The sequence below is a fragment of the Panthera leo genome, chromosome D1, assembly GCF_018350215.1.
Source record: "Panthera leo isolate Ple1 chromosome D1, P.leo_Ple1_pat1.1, whole genome shotgun sequence".
In the NCBI taxonomy this organism is placed as follows: domain Eukaryota; kingdom Metazoa; phylum Chordata; class Mammalia; order Carnivora; family Felidae; genus Panthera; species Panthera leo.
In genome coordinates, this window is record NC_056688.1 from 97,383,830 (window position 1) to 97,407,045 (window position 23,216).

Here is a 23,216-nt window from a genome sequence, read left to right on the forward strand (position 1 = left end):
TTGTTTTTTTTTTTTTTTTTTTTACCCATTTAAAAAATCAGAGCACATTCAAGGTTATTCTTATAATAATACCTCCTTCACGCATCTGCATTCTGACAAGCTTTTCTTAATGGGAGAGAAAGGAGGTAAATTCTGTAGAACCCCTGAGCAGGTGAATATCATCCATCAAAAGTGATACAGCGTGGAATAAAAGTAGAGAGAGCAACTAACTGAAGACATCCATCCGCTTCTGTGCAGACACTTGGAAAGCACATCATTTTCCAACCCGGTAGTTTAAACGACAGCCAAGTTTTAAAGTGTGCCTTCAAAACAGGACAGGGACTGTTTTACTAGATGATCCTTATATTTTGGTTTTAAGCCCAAACCCTCCAATTTCTACCCAATAAAACAGAAATCAGCACACACCTGTTGCCCACTATGTATTTACCCACCCTTAAAACCATGGAAGATCCACGAATAAGTCCCTGCCCTCAGGAAGTTTACCATGCCATGGTGGAGATGAGATATTCCATAAACAGGAATATTAATTGCCTATCCTAGAAGAACTCTCCTGTCCCCACGGCAGACATGACTAATCAGTTAAAGCATTATTTCCTGCTCTGCTCAGGGCTCTAGGAAGCGACTACAAATTAGTAGAAATTGGTATACGAGGGGAAAGCTATATGCTTTCCCTGACGCATAGTTATACAAAGATAACTAAGTATAAAAGGTAATCTTAAAGGGCCATATGTCTAGACTATGTGCTATATAAAAGACTATGGAAGACGTCCTTATCATTAGTGAGGCCAGAGAAGGCTTCCTGAAGGAGTGACAGTCAAGGATAACTCTGGATAGGAGAGGCAGGGGGAGTTCAAACAGACAGAGCAGAGCAGCGGGCACAGAGGGGTGCACACTCGAGGCATGGGGTATCTAGCAAACCATCGAAAGAGAAACACTGGGATTGGAGAAATGGATTTGCAAAGGAATGGTGAGGCCAGGTCATGAAGGGTCTCGAATACCCGGCAAAAGATTCCGAATCCTAGTTTATAAACAGTGGAGAGACTCGGGCAGCTTGTGAACAGGACAAGGACAGGAGCATTATTTTCAGTAACTCAGAGGAGCAGGGGCATGGGGGAGGGACCGGAGGCGAGAAGGCCAGCTCAGAGCCAGGTGAGAGGACGCGAGGGGCCGGGCCAGGGTATACCTGTCTCAAGGGAAAAATGAAAGCAGCATGCGGGACAAGTCCCCAAGGAAGATTCCACAGTCCTCCCGGGTGGAGCCACGTGTAGGGACGAGGAGTCTAAGAGAGCTGCGGCAAGGGGAAGGTACCTCCATCACTGCCTCTCGGGTCTCCTTTCTTAAAAGGGCATCGTGCCTGAGCATCACTGAATATCCACAGCCGTGGAAGTGTTTAGGCAACAGGTTGACTCTCCTGTGCGACTTTTATGAGAGATGGCAAAGGACAGGGCGAGAGGGCTGCTTCTGACATTGCTCTCCCAGCGGTCATCCGGGCAGACTCCAAGCCGGGGAGTATCACCCACAGCCGTTAACTTTCAAACGGGATGCCAACCTATTGGCCCTCCCTCCGGTGTCACATGGGCCCACATTCCAGCGGTCTACCAACGGTCACGAAAATATGATTGGACCGTGGAAGGTCAATGATATCAGATATTTGGCTCTAAGTTACTACACATGTCAAACAGTTCTGCTCAGCTCGTTGCAAGCTTTTGGAAATGAGAAAAACAGCTGAACTTTCCTACCCACGGATGTGTCTGTTTGACCAAGCACGTCTCAGATGCCTCAAGATGCGCAGAGCACCCTGCTGGAGGGTGGACCAAAGGGAAACCCTGCTAGAGGCTGGACCAAATGGAAAACCTGCTAGAGTCTAGACCAAATGGAAAACCTGCTAGAGGCTGGACCAAAGGGAAACCACGCTAGAAGCTGGGCCAAAGGGAAACCATGCTGGAGGCTGGACCCAACGGAAATCATGCTGGAGGCTGGCATTTATTGAGTACCCTATCAGTAAGGGTTTGGGCAGGAACAGAAGTCACGAACTAGGTCATCAAGGAGAGTGTGGGAGGTTAAGGAAAACACCTTGGGATGGAGAATATCCTGGAGCCAGGAGTAGCCGGGCATGGGGAGGGGAAGTTGGGAAATGGGGACGGGTTTGGGCGGGAATGGCAGGTAGGGGAGGAGGGTGCGGAGAATGGTCTGGATGCAAAGGGACGATTTCCAGCCCGGCACTTCAGTTCCGGGCACTGCCCTACCTGGATTATGTGATTTAATCCTCACAATCAGTGACAATGACACAGTTAACAGATGGCCACACTGAGGCACAGACAGGCGAGGTCACGAGCGTGCCATCCCACAGCAGGCCAGGGGCGGACTGGATCTGGAAGCCCAGCACTTCCTGTCCTCACTCATCTAGCATGTGACATCAAATATTTTACTAGAGTCATTTCAATGACAACTGAATTATTAATACCACTTGTTCATCCAAGAGTCATTTCGTGCACTGTTGTAACTCGTGCAGCCCCCCCAAAGGCCGCCTGGGGGAGTTATAGGAGCTTGGTTTCCAGTGGTGGCCACAGTCAGAGTCACCATCCTCCTCTGTTCCCGAGGAGGCGGGGGGCCCCGATGTGACTCCGCCCGGGGACAACCTGTGCAGCTGTGTTCATTGCCCGGAGGTCACGCAGTGGCCCAGGGAACTGCAAACACAGCAGCGGCCTCAACCCTGCCTTCCGGACACCAAGCCACAGGTTCAGCTCGCCGCAGCAAGTGCCCTGCCCGGTCCCTCCGGTGGCCCTTAGAGGTAATGGATTTGAGGCGCTCCTTTCTTAGAGTCTCACGTTTCCCCGAAGTGAAGAATTCAGAAACACCACAGGGCAGGCAACTGCTGCCTTCGCCAGCTGCCGACTCGTCCGGTCTTTTTCTTCTTCTTTTTTTTTTTTTTAATTTTTTTAACGTTTATTTATTTTTGAGACAGAGAGAAACAGAGCATGAACAGGGGAGGGGCAGAGAGAGAGGGAGACACAGAATCTGAAACGGGCTCCAGGCTCTGAGCTGTTAGCACAGAGCCCGACGCGGGGCTCGAACTCATGGACTGTGAGATCATGACCTGAGCCGAAGTCGGACACCCAACCAACTGAGCCACCCAGGCGCCCCTCGTCCGGTCTTCTTAACAATAATTGAAGGCCATCAATGATTCACTCTACCACTTGGCCCTCATCGGCCCCCTGCCGGCCTCGTGACGGCACTAAGGATCCGTCTGGCACCTTTGACCCTGTCGGGCACATGGCCCTCACTCTCAACCTTCCCAATTTGATTCTGTGGTCCATCATTTCAACAACACCTTTTGGAGTCTAAAGACCCCCCGCCCCCTGTCTTCCCGTCCTTCCCTGATGCCGTGTGGTAAAACCCCACCATTGATGAACTCGCTACAGCACGATGCCTGCCCCCAACAGTCCTGCACCTGGGGTGGTTCCATGAACAATTCATGGTCAACAACCTCAAAATGGCTCCCGGCCCTGCCTGGCAATCCTACTGTTTCCCTAACTCCTGCCCCGAGCCCACATTTTGGAATCTCTCTGTTGCCTCGGGCTTCTTCTACAGACAAAAAGGAAGCCAAGAGAATGGAGATCCATTCACATAAACCCTGGCTGGACACATGCTGTGGCTTCCTTGTCCTGTTATGCCTTGGGAGGTGCACGCCTCGCTCTCCCCCTCCAAGACCAATCCTTCCTTCCGAGCCTTGCCCCCGTCCCCGTGCTATTTGCGGGAGCCCGACCTCAGCTATTTTCCATCTCTCTCTCCTCCTCTCTCTTGAATGCTCCCCTTTCTCTTTCAGCCTGCCCCTCCCCGCCTGTTTTTAAATGCGCTCAACACTGCACTGACTTCTTGTCCCCTGATCAGCCACTGTCCTCACCCTCTCTGCCCGGCCAGGCGTCTCAAAAGAATCGCCTGTGCTTGGTACCCCCCTCATTTCCTCACTCTCCATCCGTGCAGCAAGCCACTGAAGGTCCGTGCAGCAAGTCCCGTCAGCCACTGAAGGTCACTGTTAGTCTCCGAGGTCACTGATGACCTTCACCCTCTGATTCCTATGGGTTTTTTCAGTCTTATCTGACTTGACTTTCCGGTTGGCAGGTTCTCAGTGGATGATTCCCTTCCTCTTAAAAAGCTTTTTCTCTTGTTCTTCTTCTTCTTTTGACATTCCATTCTCCAGGCTCTCCTCCTTCCTCTCTGGCCACTTCTCTGGCTCGTGAAATGCTGATGTCCGTCAGGACTTCCCAGGCGCTTTTCCCCCTCATTCTGCTCTCTTCCTGGGTGGTCTCAACCATGCTCCTGGCTGTGATTGCTGCTTACGACAGACGACTCCCCAGCACACATCTTCGGCTCCCCGGTATACGTCACAGCCACACTGTGAGGTCCGGACGTGCCCAGCCACTGGCACCATGGACATCTCCATGCAGAAAGCACAAAGAGTCCTCGTGCTCTCCCTGCACAAAAGTGAGCTCGTGACTTCAAGCCCATGACCTCATTTTTGTTGAGGGTTCCCTGTTTCGCTAATTGCTACCACCACCCAGTGGGGTAAGTGAAAACCTCAGGTGTCACCACGAACTCCTCCCTCTTCCTGAAACCCACACCCAACTGATAGGCAAAGCCTGTCAGTCTATTTCCTAAACATCTGCCACCATCATAGCGGCCCAAACCAACGTGGTTTTTCTCCAAGGCTTCCCTTGGTCTCTGTTTCCACTCTTCCCCATCTGGAAGGATGGTTTCACAGCCCTAATATGGCCATTAGGCCATATTCACCTTACTGAAGATCTTTCCATAGCTTCCACTGCTCTTGGTATAAACATCCAAACAGTCCTGGTGGCCCAGAAGACCCTGGGTAGCCCTGCCCTAGTCTGACTGCCTCCTTCACTCTACTCCCTCCTGTGACCTTTACACTCTACCCACTTCGACCTTCATCCAGTCCCTCCTGAGTGGTATTTCTTCTTTCCACAGGGCCTTTGCACATGCCCCATGCCTAGAAGACTTCAAATGTCATCCCCAACACCCTCACCTAGTAAAAATACCACTAACTGTCACAGGGATATGCAAGACCGTTCATTTGGGGTATGCGAAGAAAATAACAGAATTTCATCTCATAATTTATTTTTATTTCATTGTTTTGAAAGGTCCATCTTGTGCATGTTTTATTAGGCACATGATATGTTGGTAGAGTAACATATGTTTAAGTATATATATGCTTATAAAGAATTAAATATGCATGTATAACGTACACGCTCAAAATTTTTTTTTACTGAAAGGAGTCCAAAAATCTTGACGATCAGAGCAGTAATCAGCTCTCACTTCTTGGGAAGACTCCTGCCACCCTTGGCACACCTAACACAGCTGTAGACAACTGGTGTGATGAGCATCTCTACTGCTAGAATCCGAGCTACAGGTCAAGGACGTTGTCTGTCTGGTTCCTGCAGGGTCGTCCCCAGGGCTCAGTGCCTTATGTATAGTGAGTGATCCAGAGGTATGTTTAGAATGAATGAGTATCCTAGAAGTGGAATGTTCGTGCTCTCCTTCCCATCCTCACAGAAGCCTTTTCATGTCTCACATCTGGAATGTTTTTAACGGACTCTCTCTTTCCTACATGGTAAGCCTACACTCAAGTCACTGCTTTCGTAAAACATAAATAAGAAAATGACTTGGAGATACTTAAAATATACCCTGAGTAGCTCCAGGTGCTGAGTCTGTCGGGTGCTTTCAAAAGTCATCTCATTTAGTCTTGAATATGACCTTAGAGAACCTTACCACCATCCCTGCTTGTTGAGGAGAAAAGCGGGAATCAGGACGGTCGAGGTCATTGAGCCCAAAAAATGGTGGAGGAGGAATTCACATTCAGGTTTGGGGTCTATGCCTAATCGGCTGCCTATTCTATCTCAGCAGCTTGCTCATAAAGTGAACATTTTGATCCGAAGAGGCAATTTCCTCTTTCAAGCGATCTCAAAAACCTGGATCGTTACGAAGCCCGCTAATTCCGGCGGCCATCCAGAATCAAATGCAAGTCTACCATGGAGCGGTTCTGCGGAGGTTCATTCCTTTCCGTTCTCTGTTTCCGCGTGTTTGGCGATGAGGCCGTCGAACAAAGGGCAGCTCAAGTCACGGTGCTACTTAAAGGGTCCGTCCACTTGCAAGGTAAGAGCCGTGCTCGTTTCTCTTCATAATTTTTTTAGCAGCACGTCCAACACTGTGGTATATGCTTTTTCAAGTAAAAGGCAGTCTTCGTGGGCATTAGCCCATTGGCTTCACAGCTGAAGGTTTTTAAACTGTCTCCGATATTAGCCAAGAGAATGGAGACCATCCATCCATCCACCCATCCATCCACCCATCCATCCATCCTCTGACTCAGGCAGCCATTCAACATTTCTCCTCACATCTCTGGCCATCTGCCAGTCCTGCTCAGTTTTCTTTACAAAGAAGCAGTCCATCTTGGACTTAATGAATGGGGGGCAGGGAGCGGGGCGCCCATGAAATACATCAAAGTACCCTGGTGTCTACGCCAGACGGAGGGAGATTCAACTTCGCAAAATTCCCATAGGCTGCTCCTCCCCTTTGTATCCATTCATATTCGTATTCATGTATGCAACGACTAGCTATTTGACTCTAATCTGTTCACGAAAACACGCTGGCCAGCCATTTTCAGAGAGCAGTCACTCGTACTCTGTTAAATGAGACAAGTTTTAATGCATTCCAAATCCACCCAAAAACCTCAATCCGCGTCCCAAAATACCACTGGAACACCCTTAAACACCATGTAAAAAAAAAATCTCTCAGGAATTTTCTATACTATAAATCAATGAAAACACCCTTCACTTAATTAGCACTCAGGAAACTCCTCGGTGGGAAGGTTTGCACGTGCGTGTAGCCAACTAACACAGTAGGGGACCAAGGCCCCTCCTCCTGGAATCGCACTGGCCCTGATAACGTGAATACATAAGGAAATGATATTGAAAGATAGTAAATAGCACCTCGATTGGACCTGGGTTTGTAGGACCCCCCAGGTACACGAGTGAAGCCGATTGGGACCCATGAAGGGCTAAAGTTCCCGGGGGGGGGGGGGGGAAAGGGTGGGGAACATGACAGTGATCACACGCAATGTATTTAAAGGGTGGGGCAGCAGGTGCAAACAGGCTAGTACAAGAAGGGAGCCAAGGGCTGCCACACCCAGCACTCTTCGCATAAGACTCATGAGCAACGAAATGTTTTTATAGGTGTGCCCTTGTAGGTTCACTGTAATGGCCATTCCACACAGAGAGGGCCAGGCGTCCACCAGCTGGGGATATCCGTATCACGGGACATTATTCAGCCACAAAAATAAGGTTCTGATACAGGTCACAACATGGATGAACCTTGAGCACATTATACGAAGTGAAAAAAGCCAGACACAAAAGGTCGCATGTTTGAACAATTCTAAATATGTCGGACGTCCCAAATAGGCGAATGCATGAAGACAGAAAGCAGATTGATGGTTGCCAGGGACTGGAGAAGAGAGAGAAATAGAGAGCGTGTCTGCTTAATGGGTGCAGAGTTTTCTTCAGGGGCGAGGAAGATGCTTTAGAGCTGGATGAAGGTGAGAACAACGTTGATAGTGTGATTTGTACTCTTTAAACTAGTTCGTGAATTTCACCTCTATTTTTTAAAAAAAAAGCTTTGAGGGGCGCCTGGGTGGCGCAGTCGGTTAAGCGTCCGACTTCAGCCAGGTCACGATCTCACGGTCCGTGAGTTCGAGCCCCGCGTCAGGCTCTGGGCTGATGGCTCAGAGCCTGGAGCCTGTTTCCGATTCTGTGTCTCCCTCTCTCTCTGTCCCTCCCCCGTTCATGCTCTGTCTCTCTCTGTCCCAAAAATAAATAAACGTTGAAAAAATAAAAAATAAAAAAAAGCTTTGAAAACGACTGTAACGTTCCTATCACCAGCGCCCCTCACATGGGCATTGATCACTGTTTGATACACGAATGAATAAATGAGTGAACCCTGGTCTCTAGTGCCCTGCTTGCCTCAGGCCACTCTCCAGCCTCATTGTACATCAAGCCCCACCTTGCTCTCACTTTTCGGGCACCCTGACCTTTTGCTAGGTCCTCCTAAGCACTAAGTAAGGTTTCTGTCACAGGACCTTTGCACGGCTGCATTCTTCCGGAGCCCCTCACCTCCCTCCCCATTGCCCTGATTAACTTCCTTTCTAGTCCAGCTCTCAGCTTGGCCATTACTCTCTCCAGAAAAGCCTTCCCTGACCTTCCTGACTGGGTCAGTTCCACCTTACCCTCTCCCAGCACTAGAACTTTCTGTTCAGGTCACTTGCCACAACCACATCTTCATTTATCTGGGCTCTTCTTCTAACTCTGGTCTCCTTTACCACAACACAAATTTCATGAGGGATAAGAATGGGTCACTGTGTTGTTGAGGAGGGAGCAGCTACCACTGTATCCCCATCTCCAAGCACGGTACCTGGCACATAGTATGTGCTCAGTAAACATAATCAAGGGAGGGAGAGAAGGGTGGAGGCAAGAGGGAGGAATATATCCACCCTTTTCATCTGTTTTCCTTTAGAAACCTACAAACACCGGACAGCCTGGGCGGCTCAGTCAGTTGAGCGTCCGACTCTTGATTTCATCTCAGGTCACGATCTCACGGTTTGTGAGATCGAGCCCCACATCCGTGTCTGTGCTGACACCACATTTCCTGCTTGGGATTCTCTCTCTCCCTCTCCCTCTCTTTTTCCCTCTCTCAAAATAAAGACAGAAACTTAAAAAGAAAAGAAATTCACTAAGACTTGATTTCTTAACAGATTGGCTACAAAGAGCCCTTTGTATGCAAGTGTATGTTGATTCTGACATGTCCCTATAGAATCCCTTTGTTCTTAAAACCTATCCCTGTGAAGCTATTCTCCTCCACCTCAAAGCGACGCTTCCCAGTGTTTGTTAGCAAGAAATCAGCTGTGGACATAGTGAATGCAGTAACACCGGGGAAGAAGTGAGAGACGAACTGTTAGCGGTCACTGGGAGACCGGAAGGTCAAATAGCGTGGATCGTCTATGGGATTCGGATTTCTCCTGCCGGTCTCCGACTCTGGGACGGCCAGTCACCCTTTATCTTGCCTCCTCTTTGCCTTCTGGCTCTGCTGCTTTCCCATCTGACCGGTCCCTCCCCTTCCTTCTGACTTTGCCTTACACCCCTCCGATTTCTCATTTGGGTGTTTCTTCCATGGGGTTCTGATGGCCTGTCTATTCCCCTTCTTACGACCCAGGTACTCGATGGTAACCGGGGCCAGTGTCTGAAAACCTGAAAATGTCTAAAGATACAGCAATCTTCACTCCTGGAGTTAACGCGAAGAGAAGAGCCGGGCACCTGAATTATTTATACGCTCCGGCAGAGGAGAAATGAGGAAGGGAGGGGGATGGGATGGTCTGGGACCTGACCCCAGGGAAGGGATTGGGGACAGAGACCTAGGGTCCACATCGTATCAGGAGGGGCCTGGTGTCTCCTGTGGCTGTGTGCTCATCTCTCTCAAATAATCTATGCTAATTTCTTGATGAAAGATTCATCCTGTCTTCCATGTTGCTAAGCAACCAGCCCAAACATGTTTACTATGTAAATCTCTCTGGAGGGCCCTGGGCTGCACCCAGTGCCTGAAGCATGATGGACGCAAGAGGAGACAAAGCCGCCCAAGGCTCGGGGAAAGGTTTCTCAAGCTGACCTGCAAAAAATGTGTATTTTTGACACTTTTATGCCATATCTGGGGAAACACAGTGGCCCAAGTATAACTGTGACTAGCCCTTTTCTGCTAATCTCCAGCCTACTGCTCAAAAGTGTGGGCTCAGGGGCCAGGCTTCCTAAATTTGATTCCCAACTCTGCCACCAAGTGTGACTTCAGAGTGCTGTGTTGTTTTTCCCATCTGTAAAATGGAAAGAATACTGACGCATATTTCACAGGGCTACGGTGAGGACAAAATTAACATGACTCAAGACGGCCCGGCACGCACCCAAAGAGCCCGCAAAACGTTGGTTATGCCATCATTAGTGCTTATTCCTCTAGGGAGATGCTTCTAAGTTTTTTGTCTGTGTATTTACACGAATTGGAGAGTCTGCCAGACAGGAGATCAGCTGAGAAACGAATCCTTTAAAAGGGTAAAAATGCATGGGGGGCAGACCGTGGAGCGGCCCGGAATCACACCAGTTCGTGGGGCCTCTTCTGACCACCGAGGCACAGGGGAGACCTTGCCAAGGCAGCGAGCCGGAACAGGAGAAAGCTCTTTGGGCTGAAGGTGGGGGTGCCCCTCCCCCAGGGCTTCCCAAGCCCCTGCACCTGCCTATCACGACAGAAGCGTAACACGATTCATGGCGATTTGCTGGCTGGCTTCGTTGTCTGTCTCCTCACTTAGCAGGAAGAGCACACACCCGTCTCCTCCTTGCTGTATCCCAGGGCCTAGCGTGTGCTCATTAACTTTTAATGAATGAACTTATTAGCTAATGAATGCAGCATATGGGTTCTGGTTCATCCTCGCTCTCAATAATTATGAATTTAGATTCGGGATCTGAGAGGACTTGCTCCAGTGGTCTAAGGAAGAGGAGGGCAAGGCAGGACGGGTGACACGGCCACACCGATGGTCTCGAGGCCCCAGTCCCAAGAAGGAGGCAGCCACAGGAGTAACAGTAGAAAACAGACGGGGCCAGGGAGGTAGTATCTGATGGATCCCAAGAAAAGGAGGGCCATGCCTCTTGTTCACAGCCTGGAAGTCCTCCTGGTGATGAAAATTGTGACTTGATACTAAATTGATGTTTACAAACTGTGTATGACAACATGAAAACTTTTAACGACAACTTTACCAGAGTGTAACCATACAAAGAAAAGTGCATAAATCAGAAAGGGAGTGGGGCGCCTGGGTGGCTCAGTCAGTTAAGTGTCAGACTTCAGCTCACGTGATGACCTTGTGTTCACAAGTTCAATCCCTGCGTCGGGCTCTGTGCTGACAGCTCAGAGCCTGGAGCCTGCTTCGGACTCTGTGTCTCCCTCTCTCTCTCTCTGCCCCTCCCCCACACATGCTCTCTCTCTCTCTCTCTCTCAAAAATAAATAAACATTAAAAAATTGTTTTAAAGAATGTAACAAGGCAAGCACCATGTGGGGAGCAAAATCAGACACTAAAACCAAAGTTTTCTAAAAACAGGACCCCAACTCCAGCTAAGTGACAGGTGTCAGGGGTTCTGAGCTGTGGTAGAAGGCACTTCTCCCTGCTCACTCTTTATTACTTAGGTTAGCCAAAAACAGGGTTTCTTCTGAAGGGACCCAGAAGTAAGGGGAGTGAAAGCCTGTGCAGACCAGCATGAGGAGGAAACTCAGGGGGAGGGAACCAAGGGGTCTGGCCACCTTTCACTGAGTAGATTCTGAAGCAGCGGTGAAGGGAAGATACGCACACGCACACACACGCACACACACGCACACACACGCACACACACACACACCCCTGTTCTGCTCGCCGCTCTGTCTCCTCACGCAAGCTGCCGGGTCACTGCATAATCACCAACCTTCGGAAGCTGGGCTGACAACCGTGAGGGAGGTTCCCGGGTGACCCTGCCAGACCACGAGCGGACAATGTAGTGAGACTGAACCTCCTGCGTCCCCCAAAGGACTGCACCCGGGGGGAAGGGGAGGGATTGTCTCAGGAGGCAGGACAAAGGGTCCAGAGTGTGTATTTTGGAAAAGCGAAGAAGAACTATGAATTGAAGCCAGCTGGAGGCATGAAAGGTGATGACTGAGGGTTTCTGCCCTCTCTCTCCTCCCACTTAGCAGAGATTCGGGGCCTTTTTTGTTCCATGGATTCCTTCAGCTCTCCAGAGAGGCCCCGTGGACACTTCCTCAGAATGTGTGCAAATAAAAGACATCGGACCACAGAGGAACGTCTAATCACATCGGCTCGTGAAATGGCTGTACGGGTGCCTCTTTGTCCACTCGTTCCCGAACGGGATCTGGCAGGGGGTTTAATAAGCACCATGATCTAGACCTGGCGATAAATGCACATGATACTACAGGTGTACTTGCCTTGAAACTACCTGTGATTTCCCTCGGGGACCAAGTCACAGATGTCGTTGACACTCCTATAGAGTGTTGCCAATATTCCTACTAAGGGGAGATGCTACGTGTCCGTCACCGAGGTTAGTGAAAAGAAAGATGTACTTTTTGCCCTGTCCGAGACCATGAACCTCTGAAAGTCTCTCCACAGACCCCGTGGGGAGGTCTGGGGAACCTAAGGTTAAGAACCCCCAGGGGAAACATCCAAGTTCTTCTCAAAATCACTACAAACTTTGGGGCGCCTGGGTGGCTCGGTCGGTTAAGCGTCCGACTTCGGCTCAGGTCACGATCTCGCGGCCCGTGAGTTCGAGCCCCGCGTCGGGCTCTGGGCTGACCGCTCAGAGCCTGCAGCCTGTTTCAGATTCTGTGTCTCCCTCTCTCTCTGCCCCTCCCCTGTTCATGCTCTGTCTCTCTCTGTCTCAAAAATAAATAAACGTTAAAATCACTACAAACTTCAACTTCATCCAACCATTCGGGGCCCGACTGTCCAAGAGACTTTTCCGGCAACCACAACCAGTGACTTACAGAGTCACGGACAGTCCCTCCGCATCCTACAGACATCCAGTTCCGTGTATGGGCGTCTGGAGCCCGGTTCCCCAGCCCTGCGCCCTCCTTTCAGAGAACGCCTTCCGAAAGCCTTCCCCAACTCCGCCCCTCCTTGTCAACGTGTGCCTCTTTCATCACCCCGCTGTCACCTGTCACCCCTCACACCACCTCCTTCACTTATTTTGAAATGTCAATTGTGTCGTGTTTTCTCTGTTTACTCTATCTGGGTCAGCGCTGAATCTGAGCACAACGGCAGCCAAACCAATGTCGTGAGATGCCTCCTGCACCACATCCGGCTTGCCCAAATCCTTGTCACCGAGGGAACCAGATGAGGGAATGTGGAGGAAGGGGTCTCGTGTGTCAGTAAATGTTTACTGTGCCCCTACAGAGCGAGCGCAGGGTTACAAAGGCACGGTGCATATGCACTCACATGTGCAGAAATGACTCAAGCAAGAGTCCCAAGTCGCTGGACACGGCGACATCTTTATTTGTCCACCGTTTCTTACTGGACACCTAGTCGGTTCTAGCCACTGAGCAGGTGCTGGGAATAAATAACATACAAGTAAGTGGGTATTGGGGCGCCTGGGTGGCTTGGTCGGTTAAGCGGCCGACTTTGGCTCAGGTCATGATCTCACGGTCCGTGAGTTCGAGCCCCGCGTCGGGCTCTGTGCTGACCGCTCAGAGCCTGGAGCCTGTTTCAGATTCTGTGTCTCCTCTCTCTCTGCCCCTCCCCTGTTCATGCTCTGTGTCTCTCTGTCTATAAAATAAATAAACGTTAAAAAAAATTAAAAAAAAAAGTAAGCGGGTATGAAAGATCACACCCAGTTATAACAAGAGCTATGAAAGAATTGGAAGGAACAATAGGGAAGAAGGTAATAGGGGGGAGGTACTCCCGTTACATGTGGCAGGAGATAAAATCCTCCCGAGAAGGTGAAATTTAAACAGAAAGAAGCCTGGGGGCGCCTGGGTGGCTCAGTCGGTTGAGTGTCTGATTTTGGCTCAGGTCATGATCTCACGGGCTGTGAGTTCGAGCCCCGCATTGGGCTCTGTGCTGACAGCTCAGAGCCTGGAGCCTGCTTCCAATTCTGTGTCTCCCTCTCTCTCTGCCCCTTCCCTGCTTGCTTTCTCTCTCTCTCAAAAATAATGAACAATAACAAAAAATTTTAAACAGAAAGAAGCCTGAGGGATGGGGAGGAGCTCTGTGTGAAAAGCCAGAGGAAAATGGCCATGGGGGCTGGGGGCGGGGGGTCTTTAAGAAGGATCGGAAATCCAGGGAGGGTGAGATTTCAGATGATTGGGAGAAGGGCATGAACCTTGGCCTGGAGAGGGAGACACCTGCCAGGTCAAGCACGTGAGGGAGTGGAGTGGCTAAAAGCACGGATTCCAGAAGCAGAGCAGCTTGGCTAGCATCCACCCAGCTCTAAAACTTCTCTAGCTGTGCGGCCACGGGCAAGTCACTCAGCCTCTCTGAGCCTTAGCTTCCTCATCTTTAAGTAGGGATCATCAAATACATCCTTCATTGAGTTGTTCAATGCGTTAAGAATAGAGCACTTAGCACGGTGCCTGACACAGAGCACATGTCATGTAATGGTTTGCTATGACTTGTTCCATGCTCATTGAGAAGCTGTGGGGGGAATTTGAGCCAAGGAGACGGTTGTCTTTAACAGGTTCTTGGCCATTGTATGGGCTACTGGTCATGACTAAAACAGAGTTGGAAGGGATCCCAAAGGTCATTTACACCCGGTCCTTCTCCAGTGCTTTTCTCTGGGGAGGGGGGCGGGGAGGGACAGCGCCTGAAGAGCCACCTCTGTGACAGGCAGAATGGTCTTCCCCTAACGCTGGGTGGGAGAGAAGTTTGAGAGGCAGCCGGCTACAACTTCTGAAGGGTTCCCCCACCCCCTCAACTCCCAGTGGGCGGAGAGCCCACTACTCCCACTTCAGATGGTTCTGGGTCTCATGTCTCGATGCCCAGCTGGCTCCCTTTCCTGCCAGTGTCAATGTCACTTTTCTTGGATTGTAAGTGCCTCAAGGACAGCAGCCATTTCCTTCCATTCTCACTAGCCGGTGACTGACACAAGGCCCCCGAGCAAGCGCTGAGTCTCAGAGCTTTTGAATAATTGATTGGAAGAAGGAAGGTGGAATCGTAGCATTCTTGTGCCTCTCCCAGACCTCCAAGCTCTATGAAGAATCTAGAGGGCCTTGGGAAGTCATCGAGACAAGCCCCTGACCCAGGGCCAGCCTTCCTCAAACACCCTAGCAGGACTTTCTCTGGTTCTCTCCAGAGGGCATTTTGCACTCCCCACCACGGGGAATGCTTCCTGGAGTGCACAGCCCCTCTGGGGCTCCTTCCAAACCTCTTCCCTAGACCCCCTGGGTCACACTGTACAATGGGGACACCACCCACTTCCTGCCCAAAGGGCTCTGTGTACAAGCCAATGCATGGGATAAAGCCCTCCTGGGTCCAGGGCCATCATCGGAGCTATCCTAGGGGAGGGCACAGCAAAGCCCCCCCTGGCTGGCTGGCTGGAGCTGAGGGCTGCTGCGAGGGGGCCCCTCCAGATTCACCAGCCTCTCCCCAGACCCCAGGCACCCCCCGCCGACTCCCACGGGTCCAGCAACCACCTCCCCTCTCGTTCTCCCGTGGCTTTCCCCCTTCTCAGCTAAGCCGGTGCTTTTCCTACACCGGACACCCCCCCCCCCACACACACACACTTCTCTCTCGGGTCCCCATTTCTCCCCCCCCCCCCACCAATTCTGCAAGCTTCTAACCCTCCAGCCCCCTCCCGCGGTTTCCTCCCAGCCGCTCCACTGTCCTCTCGGCCCCTGTTCCTACCCAAGTCCCCTTCCCATTCCGTCCCCACCCCTCCCCTTTAGCGCTAGGCTCCCCATTCCTCTCGCGCCCCCACCCAGCCTGCCTCCCCTAACTATTCTCTCCGACCCTTCCCCCCCCCCCCCCCGCGCCCAAGCCTTCCGGACCCCTAGCCGGGTGCTCCAGCACGTCCTCCGCCCTCCTCCCCGCCACGCTCGGTGGCGCGAAGAAGGCGACCGCTCCCCCCCCTCCCCAACCCGTTCCCCCGCGGCTGCGGCCGCCGAGACCCCGCCTCGCCCGGGAGAGGCCGAGGCGCCGCCCCCGCTCACCTGTTGTGCGGACCGGAGCACGCCGGGTCTCGCCTTCTCCGGATCCGGGTCCCGCTCCCGCTGCAGCCCCTTCTTGGGATGCATGTGCCGGCACAGGCAGGTGACCCCGCACAGCGCGAGGATGCTGGTGGCCGTGCCCAGCGTGGCGCCCAGCGCGATCACGGGCACCGACAGCACCATGGTGCCCGCGTCCCCGCCGCCGCCGCCGCCACCGCGGCCGCCGCGCACCTACCCCGGCCGGGCCCGCCGCCCGCCGCCGCCCGGCCGCTCCTGGGATCAGGGCGCGCCGGCTGCTCTCCCGCCGCCGGAGGTGGTTGGGGGGGGGGGGGCGGGGGGCGGGGAGGGGGGACGGCTGCGAGGACGTCAGAGGAGGAGGCCGGCCCGGAGCAGGCTGGTGCGCCCGCACTCAGCTACACGTCAACCCGCACCCCCTCCCGCCGGCACGTGACCGGACCCCCACCCCAACCGCAGCCCAGCGTCCAGAGGGATGCGAGCTTAGGGTTGTGCCAGGCCAGTCTTCACGCTTTCTGTTGGCGGACACTTGCCCCGATAAGGGCGGGAGCTCGCCGAGGCCACACCGTGTGAGCTGGCGAACCAGGGCTCCATCTGGGTGCAGATTCTGCCAGACTACCAGCCCTTCCTTCCCCACCTTCTCTGGCCCAGCAGGCTGTGAACTTGGGTCCTCCAGGAGGTTTTCAAACACACAAAGCTGGAGACTTCCGGTCTGCCGAATTTGCCAGGTGTTGGCTCTGCCGTGAGGGTGAGGGGCAGGCGACAGGAAGAAGGGAATTGGTCTCTGTCTGGCGTGGAGACTGCACCCGTGTCCTGGCGAAGGGGACCGCCACAATTCTGCTGCTTTCCGCATCTCCTTTAGGGTTCTCTATGACCTCATCTGAGCAGCGGATCTCCGCTTACAGATGAGGAAGCTGTGGCTGGCAGGGGATGGGGGGCAGCTAGAAAAATCCGGTCATCCTGAGCCCAGACTCAGGCTGGCAGATTCCAAGTCCATGTGTCACACTCAGAGAAAGAACTTATCTTGGATGAACAAAGACTGTCACCTGCAGTAGCCAGGAGCCCACAGCTGGTCCGGAGAGGGGGGAATAAAAGCACTGTGCTTGGAGTGAAGGGAAATTAGAATTCCAGGCATGAGGAAGCCCGTCTTAGAGCAGAAAACAACGGTTTTCAGTGCGTTGCACCGTGTGGAGTGTTTCATTGAATTCAGCAGGCGTTTGCCGTGTCTGCAGTTCTCTACGCGTGCTGGGCACGTGTGACAAGGAGTGGGGACGATTTCGTCCACAACCGGGCTTTCAAATTCCCGTGACGCCGATGACTCCTAAATCTGTGATGGCTCTGGCCAGGCCTTCTGTGCTGACCTGCAGAAGTGACCACCACCTGGTGCGTGGCTTAGCTCCCCCATGTAACAAACCGCCCGTGACTCAGTGGTTGCTTCTCATGATCTTGCAGGTTGCCTGGGCTCAGCTGGGTGTATTTCCCGCTCCGAGGGATGTCTCCCGCGACTGCACTCGGCTGGGCTGGGCCGTGCAAGGTGGCATACCACATGACACTGGCTGCCGCGGGGGGCACAGCTGGCTGTCCACCAGGGGGGTGCCCTTTGGTTCTCCCCCACGTGGCTGGAGCTGCACGGCAGCCAGGTTCCAAGAGGAAGGAAGCAGGAGCGGCCACTTCTCTTTAGGCCTGGCTTCAGAAGTTCTAGAACGTTGCTTCTTTGGTCAAGCAATAGTCTCCCTCTAATTCTTTCCCTACAAGGCATTAGAAAGGATGTTTCTGAAATGCAGCGCTGATCCTGTCGCTCACATGCATAAAAGCCTTCAGAGTTTCTCCAGGGATGAACCCAAAGACTCCAGTTAGATCCAAAGCCCTAGTGGCGCCTGGGTGGCTCAGTTGGTTAAGTGCCTGACTCTTGTTTTCGGCTCAGGACATGATCTCGAGGTTGGCGAATTCTAGCCCCGAGCCTGCTCTGCCCATCCTGTCTCTGCCCGTCCCCCGCTTGCTCTTTCTCTCTTTAAAAAAAAAAAAGAAAAAAAAAAATCCAAAGCCCTTTGTGATGTGGTTCCTGCCAATCCCTTCAGACTCACCTCTGTACACTTCCCAACATGCCTTTGAGCCCCCAATACTCTCAGGAACTTGGGATTCATTCGACAAGCTAATCTCTTTGGAGCCTTCATACCATCACCCATGGGTGCGAACAGCAGGTGCTCAGTAACTGTTGAAAGAGGGAACGGTTCACCTGATCATCTCATGTAGGACTTCCAGTGGCTTGGAGGGGAATCCCATTTGCTAAATGAGCTCCGTGTGATTAAACTGACTCTTCCACAAATGTTTATTTTGTGCCTGCTGTATGCTAGGCACATTTTCCTACTGAGCTCCATTCGCTGCCAATCGTGGAGCTCAAGTCCCTCCGGGACACTCGGTATTCTCTCTCATAAGAGCTTCCCTGGGAGGTTTTCTTGGCTCCTGGACCTGGCAACGCAAAATGTTCTGGGGAAATCAAAGGTTTAATTAATGATGTCAGCCCAGATCTCCCATGCCTGAGCCGCTCCCCTGGGAGACCCTTAACACCATCTAGCAGGATCTGGGGTGGGGGGAGAGGGGAAGGATGAGCACTTAATTTTAGACATTGTCTGATGGAGATCGTACACCTGTCATGTGGTTCATTGTTACTATGGTTACCGGGATGACAGCAGCTGCAGTGACCTTCATTTTCAATGGGAAGAGGGACCCCAGCCTGAGAACTGCTTGTCTTTGGTTTCTTTCGCACACAGGGAACCCGTGGCAGGGCTAGGGTAGACCTCAGAGAATTTGAAACCCAGTGATCAGAACTCCGCATCGCCTTTGCTACATCCCGCCCAGGATGCGATTTTGGCTTCTCGGTTCCTGATACCCAGGCAGTAGCCTTTAGCGACAACTTTCTAAGAAAAGGCATTAGTGGATTCCTTTGAAAAATGGGGCCATCTCTGTTGAGAAAGGCGGTTGAGATGGTCGGCCAGGTGGAGCAGTTGAGATGGTCTAAGGAGGAGATCCACAAATAATTGGAGATTCTGGGGCCGCCAGACTGCCAAGAACAGAGCAAGATGCTCGGGGGTTGGAGGGAGCTTCTGGAAGGCTGAGGCGTAGATCTCAGGAGGTTCCCTAGCCTCTTGATGAAATGTCACCATTGTTATTTTGATCGATATTTTACTCATTGGATGATTAAATATTCTGAGCCTCCGCTCTGAATCTCTAAGGTATTAAAATGCTTTTATCTGGGAAGAAAGGCTTTCAAATATAGAAGGTTCTCTTCCTTGCAAGCATTTGTTTTGTCTGCATATAGTGCTGAGCAGGAGGGAGGAAAATAAACAGGCAGAGCAACCGAATTTTAACATTGGAAGGATAGCAGGGATCCCCTTGTGGAAACCTTCCATTGGACCAGTAAGGAAACCGAGGCCCAGAGAGATTGTGGCTTGCCATAGGGGAGTTACTGACAGAGCTGAGGTCTTTTAGGTCAGGGTAGGTTAGGTCCTGCTGTAGCAACAAATGACCTCAAAACCTCAAGGATTAACACAACAAAGTTACCCCTTGCTCCTATCATAATTCAAGGTGGGTCAGGCACCTCAAGCAGGAAGTACATCTCCAGGCAGTGACTCGGGAGTCTGGGCTCTTGCTTCCCACCATGCAGATGGAGGAAAGAGACCACTGGGGACCACGTGTGCCATTTGCAGAGGCCACGGCTGGAAACAGTCCATAGCTCTCACCGCATTGCATTGGCCAGGATCTGGTAACGCGACAAAGCTAACAACAGAAGAGACTGGGGAAATATAGACGGGGCAACGACAGTAAGGAAAATCAGGCATGGTCCTTCTCACCGTGGCGTTTACATTCACGTGGAGAAGATGAACATTACGATTCATCGCACGAATACCTGTGAAATTACAACTATACTACGAGCTCAGAAGGACAGGTTCGAGGTTGGGACTTGACTTGTTCTGAGACACTTGTGGAAGCCTTCCCAGAGGAAGTGACAGTTGGACCGAGGCCCGAAAGAGTAAAGTTAACTCAGCAAAGAAGGAAGAGGGGGTGTTCCGGGCAGAGACGCGGACGGGGCAAGGACCCCTTGGTGGAACCGCACAGTGGGCATGGGCAGTGTGCCCGTCAGCCAGCGCTCCGGGGCAAAATCGATGCTCAGCGTTTGTTGATTTCTCTGGTGTAAAAGAATCCCACTACCGTGAGTTTCCGGCTACCAACGAAGTCCTGAATATTTCCCAGCTGGCTCTAGGGCACACCCGGGGAAAATCCTGAAAGGAGATGGGGCGCCTGGGTGGCTCAGGTCGTGATCTCACGGTTTGTGGGTTCGAGCCCTGTGTCCGGCCCTGTGCTGGCAGCTTGGAGCCTGGAACCTGTTTCGGATTCTGTGTCTCCCTCTCTCTCTCTCTCTCTCTGCCCCTCCCCTATTCACGCTCTGTCTCTTTCTCTCAAAAATAAAATAAACATTAAAAAAAAAAAAAAGAAAAGAAATCCTGAAAGGAGAGGCAGGGGCCAGACATCAGGGCTGGTAGGCCACCCTGGAAGGCCATTGGGTATTTTTAGGTAGAGGAGCGTGATATGAGCAGATCCGTGTTTTGAAAAGATCCCTCTGGCTGCAGTATTGAGAACAGAGCAGAGAGGGACAAAGTGAATGCTGGTGGGCAGAGAAGTTGCCATAGCGGGCATCCAGGAGAGGGATGCTAAGCTTCCCTAGGACGTGTGTAGTCATTTGGTGGGCTGAGGTTGTTGATGGTGTGAGGAGAGGGCAGTATGGTGGGCAAGTCCCTTTTCTACTGGTCCCACTTTACTCTCTTCTCTGATGACTGTGGTTCTCCATGCTGGACAGCAGCTACTTCGAGGCTCCCCGGCCCTGGGCCCTGATGAAGGTAGGATGTGCAGGAGGAAACTGCCTGGGATAAGGGCGTGGAGATCCTGGGCCCCACCGCAGGGTAATGCAAAATCTGCAGAGCTGACCGGCAGCCGGGCGAGAAGGTGAGGCGCTCCGTCGAGGCTCAGGAGTGGGTCCACTCCCAGGACTCCTGCTCCGGCCCCGAGCAATTCTGGGGCCACATCTTAAGGCAGAAGGGAAAAAAGGGGTTGGGCCTGGGATCCCCTGATACAGAAATCCAAGTCCGTAAAAGGTAGGAGAATATTCTAGATCGGTAGTCTTTTATGTGACGGAAAGAAGAGTAGGCCTGAAGTCAGAAGAAATAGGTTCGAATCCCTGTCTTTAGGTGCATTAGGGTTGCATGATGCACCGGCAAGCAACCTTTCTTGAGCCTTAATTTCCTTATCTGTAAAATGGGGATGATCATCTCTACTTGGCGGAGGTGCTGTGAGGATGACCCGAAGCCTAGTGCTGTATAAAGAAGAGAGGATGCTCGACTCATTGTAATCTGAGAATTAAAATGATCATTTGCGCCAGACCCTTTAATTTCTTAATTAAGCCACTTAGCCCAGGGAAAGAGTGCATATTGAAGTCCCACGGGTGTGTGTTATTCTGGCTCTGTTGCTTATTAGCTGAGAGACCCTGGGTAGATTAGTCAGCCTAACCCGCTTGAACCTTAGTGTCTTCGTGTATAAAGCCTCAGGTATATTGTTTGCAAAGGTGGCTACAATTATTCCCCCGCCCGTGCCCTTACCCCTTTGCAATACTACTTTGCAAAAAGGTGGCGGTCTATCGCTTCGCTCCTTAATCTGGGCTAGCTTCGTGAGTTGACCTGGCTGATAGATTGTGCTGGAAATGACATCGTGCCAGTTCTAAGCCTCGGCTTCAAGAGACCTCGGAAGCTTCCTCTCTCTGTCGTGGGCCCCTGCCCAGTCCCTAGGTGGAGAAGCCCGGGCTAGTCTGCTGGAAGGTGAGACACCAAGTGGCCCAGGGGTCTCTGTCACCCCAGCCTGCAGCTAGCCGGTTCCCAGGAGCACAGCTCCACACAAACACGTGACTGAGACCGGCTGAAATTCGAAGAGCGACCCAGCCGAGCCCCCGCAAAGTGCCAGTCACAGAATTACAAACTAAATTCAGATTGGGTTATGTTAACCTGCTACTAAATTTTTCAGTGTTTCTTACACATCAAGATCGACAGATTCAGCCTGGGTGGCTCAGTCGATAAAGCGTCTGACTCTTGATTTCGGCTCAGGTCATGACCTCCCAGTCGTGGGATCGAGCCCCGCGTTGGGCTCTGCCCTGGGCACGGAGCCTGCTTGAAATTCTCTCTCTCCCTCTCCCTCTGCTTCTCCCTGCTTGCGCTTTCTCTCTCTCTCTCAAGAAAAATAAATAAATAAATAGGTAAACAGATTCAAGTGTTAAATGATATCTAACCCTCGTAAGATTACTGTCAGGGTAGGTAAGGCACCAAGCACAGGGCCTGCTACCCAGTACGTGGCTGTGATTATTAGTCCAGCTTCCCCAAGACAGCCTGACCGAATACTTCCAGTAACGCTCAGCGGGTGCACCAGCCTAATAGTAATTGTGTAACAATCCATCTCGGGGACCCCGACACTTAAGAAGGGGGCAACAGTAGCCCTCCGACTCAACCTCCCCTGGACCAACTTTCCAGATTGGCCCAGGCCCTCCACTCCTTCTGGAGCTCTTGCTCTCTGATGCCCACTGATACAAGTCTCACGGCTGGCAGTCCCCTCTCTACTTGACCTCAGCCTTCTCTCCCCTTCCAACTGGGTTGTATACTCACTCGGGGTTAGTTGTGCTTGTCTCCAAATCCTTTAACGCCAGCTGACCTCATTTTTGAATTATATACTTTAATTAATATGTCAACGACTGAAATAGAAGTATGAAGGAGAGTTAGTTCCACGAAAACCAAGGTGAGTCCTTTGGAAAGACCCATGAAGCTAAGTGCCGTTTAGAAGTTCTCTTGAAATAGGTATGGGCGAGTTACCTGGGAAAGGTGGGGAAACATCATAAAATTCTGGGATTCTGCCATTAGACTTCTGGGCAAGTTTTTCTAAGTTCTTCCTCCACCGCAAAGAGAGCAAGAGTGGACTCACAGAGGATGCATCGTGACGTGTACGAAAGGAAATGGTGTTAAATACGAAAAGCTTGCTGCATGTCAGGCATGGGTCTGAACATCTTATCTGTTCTAATGTATTTGCTAAACTGTTGGGGGCGCTTGGGTGGCTCAGTCGGTTGAGCATCCGACTCTTGGTTTTGGCTCAGGTCATGATCCTAAGGTCGTGGGATCGAGCCCCCTGTCAGGCTCTGCACTGAGCGTGGGGCCTGCCTGGGATTCTCTCTTCTCTCTCCCTCTCCCTCTCCCTCTTCCCCCTGCTTGTGCTCTCTCTCTCTCTCTCTCTCTCAAATAAAAAAATAAAAATGAATAAATAAATAATAAACTTTAAAAATGATGGCATAGAGCTCTAATCAGCAAAGGATGCACAAAATAATTAAAACTATGAT

The 23,216-nt window shown here is 51.7% G+C and overlaps 1 protein-coding gene across 1 annotated transcript in view; it reads right to left on the bottom strand.

The window, feature by feature from the left end:
- Positions 1-15,961, bottom strand: part of SYT13 (synaptotagmin 13) — a 41,171-nt gene extending 25,210 nt beyond the window's left edge. Inside the window, exon 1 of the mRNA XM_042905719.1 lies at positions 15,782-15,961. Within this exon, the coding sequence (XP_042761653.1) occupies positions 15,782-15,961 (180 nt within the window). The remainder of the gene's footprint in view (positions 1-15,781) is intronic.
- Between the last annotated feature and the right edge of the window lie 7,255 nt (positions 15,962-23,216).